A 10,890-nucleotide genomic window follows, 5' to 3' on the forward strand; every position below is an offset into this window, starting at 1 on the left:
AAGCAGATTATTTGTTTTTCAAAACCTAAGCAGTGGTTTTTTTTAACACTAGGGATGCTGGAATGCATGGGAAATGTTATTGCAATGATATAACGAATGCTTTGAAGCCCATTTCCACCTTTTTTTTTTTTACAGAGGTTTTTTTCTTAAAAAGAACTTATGCCAGCAATGTGCACCGAGTGTACATGAAACGGGCATATGCAGCTGCTGTGTTTTGAACCCACAAATGTATTTTTTTTGTTAGCTTTCCTCTTCATCTCATGTAAAAAATGTCTGCCTGTGTTTTGCAAGCTCTTTCTCACCTCTCCAATTCCTTAGTATTCAGAGTTGCAGCCCCGCTTCTTCCCCCGGCAGTGTATTGTGTGTGAGGGCAGGCCTTCTGTTTACTGATCATGTTACAATGAATAACAGGGATGGGGGGGAGCTGTTTAAAGCCTACTGTATCTTGCGGTCCATAAGACGCACCGAACCATAGGACGCGCCTTATGGAGCACTCAACAGACCGTAGCTTCCGTCACAGCTTCTATGACAGAAGCTGTGACAGAAGCTGCAGTTAGTGACCGCTGAGACAGGTGGCGCTGTGATTACAGCGCCACGGTCTCAGTGATCACACAGAGCAGACGAGGAAAGTCCGTTCTTCGTCTGCTCTATGGTGATCTCGATTGTCGACGCTGCTCGGTTTTAATACAAGTGATCTCATTAGATCACTCGTATTAAACGAGCAGTGGCTCCTACTACTCTCCCGGCGCCCGATACTGCATGTCTCGGGCGTCGGGACTCGCTCCATAAGACACAGGCACATTTTCCCCCTCCTTTTGGGGGGGAAAAAGTGCGTCTTATGGAGCAAAAATACGGTAATTACCATCTGACCCTGGTGTCTGACTGATTTTCCTGTGCAGAAAATTTAGGATATTTTAGGCTTAAAGCCTAATAAAAGGTTCATTTAAAAAAAACAAGGAAAGCCTGCAACGTGAGTCATGAAAATGTGCACACGTATACATCATCACGGCACCTCTTCATTACCACAATAAATGCTAATCACTTGCAAAGGTGGAAATGAACTTTAGGCCTTCCTTGAGACTATACCATGACATTATTGTGTTGCACTTTTTCCTAGACCCAGATGATGTTGTCAGAAGACAGGAAGCAGTGGCCGCAGCCAGGTTAAAGATGCAGGAGGCGCTAGACGCTCAGGCAGAAAGATATAAAGAAAAGCAGAAACTGGTGAGTGACATTCGCTTAAATCTGTGTGGTTTGCTCTGTAGACGTATCATCTTATGGCTGGAAATCCATGTTTTAGAGCTGGGAGCATGCAGTAAAAGCTGGGAGCTTTTAGTAGCTGGGAAGCTGAGAGCTTCTAATTAAAATGATGGTCTGCATTTTCCCGCAATATGCACACAAGTTGGTTGTGTTTTTTTTAAATTCTGAAATACAGTGCAAGCGCTGTACAGTCAGATTACAAGCACAGTAATGTGCATACTAGAACATCTCATGTTTGCTTTTGAATGACTGTTACAGATTAAGTCTTAGTATGAATGCCCAATTACCTGACTGCTTGGAACAGATCAGTTTCTCATACTGTCTTACTCTACTCTTTGCCAAGCCTTTCCTCTTACCGTAATTCTCCTGATGAGGTGGATATACTGGCAGGGCTGTTCACAAAAGATTACAATAATCACGCTGGCAAATAATAATCCCAATGTAAATACTGACAGCCAGGTTTTGGCAGCCTTTTCCTTCCTCGAAGCAGCCGGGACTGTGGGAATGCGAAGAGCAGAGATCTCTGTGCCAGACACAATACATCATATCACTGCATGAATCTTAGGAAGCAGCCAACATCAAGCATAGAACTTATGTAGGGGGAAATAAGAGGCCTTAGAACAGAGTCGAGAGGTATACCAGGTAAGTGAGGAAACAAAGACGGTAACCTGTCATAGAAATACTGAAAGTGTTGTCTCAGAGCCTAGACACAGGGCTTGGCGAACAAATTGCCTGGCAGCTAAGTGGCGTAAAAAATTGGGATTTGAACTGTTTGGGATATATTGAGTGCTTGATTTTTTGAATACTTGTTGTCTCCCTTCCTTTTTAGACCCTTTTAAGTGGTGGAAATGTAAAGTTGCCCATAGACCCAACAAATGTTATCCGATTCCTTTGAATTGGCCAAAATGTGAACTGTGTGGCCATGTTGGCTCCACCCGGCTCAACAAACTTCAATTGTAAAATCAAAGGAGTTGAGCAGAAAGTTGTCAGCCAAACAGTGACTGCATCCAGTGAGCTGCTGTCACTTTTCAGGTATTCAAGTCTTCCATGGCTGCTAGAATACAATAGCTGGCAGGGAAGATTCCCCACCCATGCTAAAATGAGTCTCCTCATCCCAAAGTAAATACTGTCAGCCATCTGGCAGCCTTTTCTCTTCCTCGAAGCAGCCGGGACTGTGGGAATGCGAAGAGCAGAGATCTGTGTGCCAGAGACAATACATCATATCGCTGCATGAATCATAGGAAGCAGCTGATCCTAGAACAAAGCCCATAGTGGTTCACTGTTATGTACTGTTAGAACATGTGTGATTGTTTGTAATGGTTGATGTAATGAAGCTAATGTAGAAGACTTTGCTCTTACGGTCCCAGTCTTCTCTTTGGCAAGCTTTTCCTCTTAACATAACTGCTCCCTGAGGAGGGGGATCTCCTGCAAGGGCTGTTCCTTAAAGATCACAATAATTCTGTTGGCATTGAGAAAAACTGTCTCCTCATCCCAAAATAAATACTGGCAGCCAGGTTCTGGCATCCTTTTCCCTTCCTCGAAGCAGCCGGGACTGTGAAGAGCAGAGATCTGTGTACCAGAGACAATACATCATATCCCTGCATGAACTGTTGGAAGTAACCGACACCAAGGCCCTGTTCAGAACAGGGCATAGCGGGAACGCACCTTGTGGTTACGCACGCTCCTGCACATTTTTCGGGACTTTGGTGCACAGACCCATTGGGTTCCTGGATGCACACCAAACGCAGGGAAGTAGTACATGTCGCAGATTTAGCAACATGCGTTCCTCTTATTCCTGTGTTCTCAAGCATGTGGAAAAACTGCAGGGAAAAACTGTGTTTGCTTGGCTGTGGTTGGGGTGCCGTATTCGAGTATATCATCACATATATCACATTTGGCTATGCAATATATGGGATGATATATTTGAATAAATCGACACTAAGATTTGAACGTAATCTTCTGAGTGCGGGTGATCCTCAGTTTCTACAGATTGATGTACACGGCGCCATCCATGTGCGTCACTACACGCACCACTATTGTTATTGGTCCTAGACGCTGCAAGGAGTGCAGGGGGGTATATCGGTATACTGTGCACATATCGAAGCGTGCATTTTTGTGTTCACGATATGCCCTGGTGTGAACGGGTCCCAATTATAGAACTATGTAGAAATAAGAGGCCTTAAAGTGACCATACACTTTACAACCCTCGCTAGACTTTTGTCTTGCGAGGGTTGTAAAGTAATTAAAAAAACGTACGATCTGCCCATCTTGGACAGGCAGATTGTACTTGCGATCATCGCAAGCCCACCCCCTGATAGGCGGGCTTCCGATGACTGCAATGCTGAACGGTTCGTACGATTCCCGGTGGGTTTTCAAGCCTGCTTGTTCGACGGAAGACGTGCGACCGTACAGTAGAAACGGTCGCACGCCTTCCATACACTTTGCGATTTATCGTACGATCGCAGGATTTTCCGCGATTCTCGTATGATAATCGTACAGTGTATGGGCACCTTTTTTAGATCAGAGTTCAGAGGTATACCAGGTAAGGAAAGAAAGAAGGTAACCTGTCATAGAAATACTGAAAGAGTTGTGAGAGGTCCAAGACAGTGGTGGAAATGTAAAGCTGCCCACAGACATCACATTCCATGCGATTTATGTGAATTGGCCGAAATCTGAGGTGTGGGTGGCCCTGTCCGCTCCACCTGGCTCAATAAACTTGAAACAAACCTTAGAAAATCGAAGGAGTTGAGTGAAACATTGTCGGCTGGACAGTGACTGCATCCAGTCAGCTGCAGTCACTTTTTTTAGGTACTCAAGTCTTCCATGGCTGCTAGAATAGAACAGCCGGCAGGGGAGATTTCTCCAATCGAGCAGAAAAAAATAAATGTGTACGGCCAGCTTAAGTATTGAATGGTTGTTTTTCAAGAGCAGCAGACCTATTGTAATATGAGCATTATTATGACACCAACCTAAACAAAAAAATTGTAGGTAAAAGTAAAGAACAATCAAGTATCTTGAATGCTTACATACAGTGTTTTAATTTCCATTAATGATTTTCCATTGACTTGCAATGTGCCTTTTGAACTTGTTAGAAAAATTGCCCAGTCAATTCCTTAGCACAGCCCCCTCCTTCCTTTCTTGATATAATCCTCTCCTCTTCTGGGAGTGTACTTACTGTCTGTCCTGGCCCAGCTCCTCACCTATTGACAAAGTCCGTGCTGTACGGACAAAATGTGTCAATGGAGGACGGCTTGCTACCTCTTCCCTGCCCCTCGCTGTCTGATATACCATGCTGAATGAATACCCCGATGTCTTCACGGTGAATGGACGCCTTCATACAGCTTGTTCCTCTTCAGCACCCAGGACAAGGTGTTTCTTTAGGCAGCCGATTGAGCATTGCAGCCTACGGGTGAAGTTAGACATGTGGTCTCTGTGCTTGGGATCTCTACAGTTCGGCATTAGCATGGATGTGACGGCTTCGGTTATTCTAGGATCCACATAGATTCTTTGCTATATGGCATGATTTCTGCAGAGTTCCATCAGACGTGCCCGTAAGTGAGATTACCAGATGTTAGACCTGCTTGTAATTCATCAGGAACTGTTTACAAGGAGTTAACCCTGAGTTTTACACTGGACTATTTATGGCCGGTTCATACCACATCCAGTGTGTTCCAGCATGGTTAGTGGTCAGCCTGTCAGCTGTTCCGTAGCAGAGACTTGGTTTATTTATGCCGTTTTATCTGCTACATTGTGTCTGCTTGTGTTCATAGATTGCTAGTGTTGATACAGCACGGCCTTGTGTAACAATGTTATGCTTTTAATTGTTGCTCTGGGTAGTTAAGGAGTATTATGGGAACATTGTGAACTTTGAATATACTATGTGCAATAAAGGTTGTTGTTGTTTTGTCATGATCCTAGTTCCCTTTTTTCTTTCTTGTTTTTCCCCTTGTTCCTACACGGGTAGATCATGAACTTTGTCCGTTGGCACATGGATGGATGTACGTTTACAAATGATCACTGGATCTCCATTTTTATTTCTCTTTATCTGATCCGCTCCTCCCTTCGCCCACAATTTATTATTTTCTGTAGCAACTGGGGGAGGAGGGAAGGGCAATACTATAAAATGTCACTTACATGACTTAAGTCTGCCGGGGCTGCTGACATCATATCCAAGATTGCAACACCCATCAGCAGCCTTGGCGCTTTTGGATGCCTATACAAGGGAGGCTTTTACAGGTAAATACGTAACATCCATAAAACATGTTGATTGCAAATATCCTATTGGAAATGTTGTTGAAATGAGTGGTCTGGTGACTAGTCCCCTTAAAGAACAACTCTGCAAGAAGGTGTAGAGGTTTGACAGTTCATGCGTAACTTTATTTTAACAGAACCTATTCATACAATAATTGTGCATTTAAAAAAACCTACTACATGCTTAATTTCTTGTTCCGGAGCACACACATCTCGCTCTCCACTATCCATATCACCAGTAAGCTGTGCACTCCGGAGCACACACATCTCGCTCTCCACTATCCATATCGCCAGCGAGCTGTGTACTCCGGAGCACACACATCTCGCTCTCCACTATCCATATCACCAGCGAGCTATGTACTCCGGAGCACACACAGCTCGCTCTCCACTATCCATATCACCAGTAAGCTGTGCACTCCGGAGCACACACATCTCGCTCTCCACTATTCATATCACCAGTGAGCTGTGCACTCGAGCACACACATCTCGCTCTCCACTATCCATATCTCGCTCTCCACTATCCATATCACCAGCAAGCTGTGTACTCCGGAGCACACACATCTCGCTATCCATATCACCAGCAAGCTGTGTACTCTGGAGCACACACATCTCGCTTTCCACTATCCATACAGCAGTGAGATTTTTAGTCGCGCACACAACTCGCCTCACAGTGCCCATGCCACCAGTGACATGTCTCATTCGTCTGTTGCTTTCAGGACCACATGCATGCCTGTGTATTACACATTTTGTAAATGTATTGGACCTTATGTTAGCCCACACACCTTTTTTAGATTTGGTGTGGCAGTTCTTAGACTTTACAAAATTGCCAAGCTCTGACCTTCATCTAAATTCTAATCCAATATATACACACACATACATATTCATTGGGATGCCCACAATCTTTAAATCTATCATCAAGGAAACAACAAGGTCACTGTAGAGTTTAGGCCTGGATATACTGCGCCAATTGTGTATATTCAGAAGGCCTTCTGTAAGAGTTCAGTCAACTTGTCTTAGGGGTTTGGTTACATGTTCAACCACTATTCCTCTATGTTAATGGGCAATTGCTTATTCATTACAAGGTGTTTTTGTTTTTTTAATTTCAAGAGCTTCATTTCACTGCAAACATTGTTATTGCTAGCTTGATATCCCAGCCAGGGAAAATAACGTTTTTCAGGAGAGGTCAGCAGTGGCAGTCTGTTTCTTTCATGACGGATTTCCCTTTTAAAGCTGTGTTTCTTAAACTGCGGGGTGGGGCCCATTTTGGGTTGCAGACATGGGTTCCCACTTGACTTTTGTCCAAACACAAAATCAGCAGATCACTGGCAAGTGATAGCACACCAGCTATGATTGACAGCACTCGTATGAGGAGCTAGAGTGCTTCAAAGTGGAGGGGGGAGACAAGTGCCCAGACAAGAGTAGGAAATGGGGAGACATTGCACTAGTTGGAAATGTCTATCACTTAAAAAAAAAAGTAAATAAAGATATTTTTCTTGGCTTTACTAAAGCTTACAGAAATGGAGAAGAGTTACTACAATGGGGGACTTTATCAAAACTGGAGCAACTATGGCTCACATTTCAACAGATTTAGCAGGAATCGGCCACAATTCACACTGCCCCTGCCCAGCCTAAACCTGTAGTAATTTCCTGTAATGAGAATAGTTGCCCATTATTCTCATTATGGATTGGTTGGTTGGATCCCCTAGCGCTCTCCTTCACGCTGGGAGGAGGGCACAGTAATCAGTGGGCTGGTGCAGCCTGCTATTGGCTATTGCACCAGCCCACTACCTGCTGTATTTACATTCAGCTGCCATCTGCAGAATCTTGCCACTGGCAGCTGATGTTCCCGGGCTGAAGCAATTCAAGCGCCATTTGCTTACTATACAATTATCTTAAACTATAAAAGGTGGGAAAAAAAGTAATTCTCGGTTTTCGGCCTGACAAATTCTGCTGCGGGAGGTGCGTTGCAGTGCAATTCATTTCAATGGCACTGGAACGCATGGTAACGCACTGCTGTGCATTCTAGTGCAGTGCGATTGCAAACCATTGTGCATGCAATTTTATTCTGAAGTAAACTTTGTAACACTGCATTTGTGTATTTTATTTTAAGGATGGTATTTTTATTTTTTTGCCGATTTTAATCAAAAAAATAATTGGGCAGCTAATCAATTTATGAAAATAATCATTAGTTGCAGCCCTAAATATGTTAACTAGTAATTGTGGATTCAGAATTGTAGCTACACGCTGATCAGTCTGGGCTTATCAGAAAAGTCCCTGAGATAGGAGACATCTTTCTGTCTCCCACAAGGGTGTCCAGACAAGTGTATAGCTTTATCAGCGAAGACTGACACAATAACTAGGAGACGGTCCATGATTAAATTCCAGGTTTAACTACGTCATCTTCACCTAAAGACTTAAACGTCTCATTTAGGGTAAGGGACTTTGTAATCTGGTTTAGGGAAATGCATGAAGAGTGAAATTAAAGTATAGCTGGCGATACACTGTGGGAATTTCACTCAGTGGGCTCCTCCAAGTCCCACACTGTTTAGCAAGGTTGGAGAAATCTGTTCGGTTTTTTTTGTTCACCCACAAGCTGAGCGACAACAAAAGTGTATGGCCGGCTTAAAGAGCAACTTTACCCATATCTTCAAAATAACAACAAAGGCACCTATTAGAAATGTTTAGTAATGACAATCTACAAATACATACTTCTAAATAATTGACAGCTTTTTATTCTCTGCATACCTTATTTTGCTTTTTCTCCCTATTCTTCTCACAGTGGCCATTTTAGCTAAGGGCAGATTAATATATATCCCCTTTACTTCCTGGAACTCTGGCACATGTGACTAGGACATGTGACCATACACATCACCTCAGGGAAGGAAAATGTCTTCCCCTGAGATCTCACAAGATTATAGATGAGATTTCCCAGCAATACTCTGCTGATTAACCTTACCGGGATGCAACGCTTGAGCACAATTGCATCATGTTTGCCAAAGCAAAGTGGGGAGGAAGAAAAAAAAGAAATTGTAAGTGAAAGAAAAATATGAAATCATCTGACGTTCATTAGTTAAACATATGAGCATGCCACTGTGATATTTAGTCAAGAGTACGGCTGGGTTCACACCTAGACGTATAGAATATGCGCTTTTGTCGCAGTAAAAAAACGCGCAACATTTCCGAGGGCTACCTGGCTGTATCCCAATGGAAACGCGCAACAAAAACGCCCCAAAGAAGCTCCTGTACTTTGGGCGTAGGACGTTTTGTAGCGCCTTCATACGGCCTGTAATACGCCCAGGTGTGAACCATGCCCATAGGAAATTAATGGGATTTCGGGGTTTGAGCGTTTTGCAGAGCGTAGGAACGCGCTACAAAACGCCCAGGTGTGAACCGGGCCTTAGGCCTTGTTCACACCAAATGCAGAGCAGATCCGGTCAGGTTTCTGCACACGCACGCTAGTCTTTCAGATCCGTTTTTTACGCTTTTTTGGCTAAAAAAAAATATATAATTTTTTACGTTTAAAATGGGCTTTCAGTGTGTTCCAGGCATTTGCATGCATTTTTGATGTGTTTGCAGATCCAGAGCAGGTAAAATAGGGCCTGTCGCAGTTTTTTCACCTGCTCTGGAACTGCACGCTGCGATGTGAACTGGAGCTAAAAATACCATTGGAATACATTGGATGCAGTTTTGATCCGGTCTGCAACTGATCTGCTCCGCACCTGCTCTGCGCTTGGTGTGAACAAGGCCTAAAGGTCCACTTTGTATGTGCAGATTAAACTCAAGGCTACCAGTGGTAGTTGTATATAATTTATTATAGGTTCTATTATAGGTTCAGGGAACCGAGTTCACACAAAGCACAGCCCTCATCTTTACAGCGAGTGAGAGATATGGTAAAGCTAGCCATAAACAGTTCTATTTTTTTATTTTTTATTGACCTTAAGCTCGCAGGTTGAGCATAACAAATAGAACTGATTCCTCCATCCACGCTAAACGGGGATGGAGGAATACCTGCTGTTTCTATTGTATTTGACTGTGGTCAGTAGCCGTGGTCACAATACCCGAACAGTGCTTGCAGCTTATTGGCAACAAACACTGGCTAAAGATTTTCCAGCCTGCTCGTTTGATCTTCTGATTGAGGAATGCCAGGCGGAAGGGTGCCGACAGCGGCACCTACTGCGAATTTCACCCTGTTCTTCAAAAACCAACCTAAATTTGCATGGTAATGGGCTGGTAGTATAGTATAATTGCTTTTTCTGCTCTAATTATTAAGAAACATTTATCTTATTTGTGTATCACTCGGCTGTAGATCTCAAATCATCTCTGAATTGGTGCTGACACTGTCCTTCCTTCTGGAGGGTGGCTACTTTTGTTCCCCATGGTCCCTGTGTGTGTTGCAAAGTAGCCACCGCTCCAAGCTCACTCCCGTGATGGACTACAATCTCAATACAAATTAGTAATCTAAACATGAGATTGTAGTCCATCACGGGAGTGAGCTTGGAGCTGTGGCTACTTTACAACACACACACAGGGATCATGGGGAAGAAAAGTAGCCACCCTCCAGAAGGGAGGACAGTGTCAGCACCAATTCAGAGATGATTTGATGATCTACAGCCGAGTGATACACAAATAAGATACATTTTTGTTAATAGTTGGGGTGCTTGAATTTATTTTTAAGATTTAACTCCTGAGTTTAGTGTCACTTTAATTTTGGTGAAGCTGATCTTGCAGCAGTCTGCTTGAGACGATTTTTGTTTCAGTTCTGCATTTTGTCACTGAATCATTTCTAGTCAATCCTGTACAATTCTGTATGCCTGTGTAAAATGTCTGGAAAAAAAAAAAAACTATTTCTATAACACTAGGTGATTTGATCTGACACTTTTCTTTCAGTAAGGTAATTTGGCAGAACTAATGTTGATGTGATATCATTATACACGTTGAGCTGATTCATACGGCAGTATGAAAAGGTTCATTTAGTAATTGTATTGTTCTTTCAGATTAGCATGGAGACAGTCACACGTTTGCATTAATTAAGATGTCTGCACCCTTGCAGCTGTACATACGTTGTGACAGTATTGTTCTTTTATCAGCCTTATCAGACTCTGAAAGGCTCCCTGCTGTGGTCTTGCTTTGTAGCTGGAGAACACGCAAATACCCCCCAAACACACTCCCCAGACAAGAATACAGTCCATTTTTATTGCCGACCAAAATAAAGACATCTGCATAAACTTCAATAGATGACCGTCAGGAGCTGATATCAGTAGATAACATTGGGATTTTTTTTTAGCATTGTTAAATGCATTGGTTGGCCTCGAGCTGACCTACACACCGGTGTTTTTTTATTCATATATATATATTTATATTTATTTTTTTCAGGGAAGT

General features: G+C 43.1%; 1 protein-coding gene across 1 annotated transcript in view; it reads left to right on the top strand.

Annotated features, from left to right (window-relative positions):
* The window catches only part of SELENOS (selenoprotein S), a 21,563-nt gene that overhangs the window by 7,479 nt on the left and 3,194 nt on the right, over positions 1-10,890 (top strand). The window contains exon 3 of the mRNA XM_018566765.1: positions 1,118-1,224. Within this exon, the coding sequence (XP_018422267.1) occupies positions 1,118-1,224 (107 nt within the window). The remainder of the gene's footprint in view (positions 1-1,117; positions 1,225-10,890) is intronic.

Source organism: Nanorana parkeri, unplaced genomic scaffold, assembly GCF_000935625.1.
Source record: "Nanorana parkeri isolate BGI_ZX_2015 unplaced genomic scaffold, ASM93562v1 scaffold973, whole genome shotgun sequence".
Taxonomy (NCBI): Eukaryota; Metazoa; Chordata; class Amphibia; order Anura; family Dicroglossidae; genus Nanorana; species Nanorana parkeri.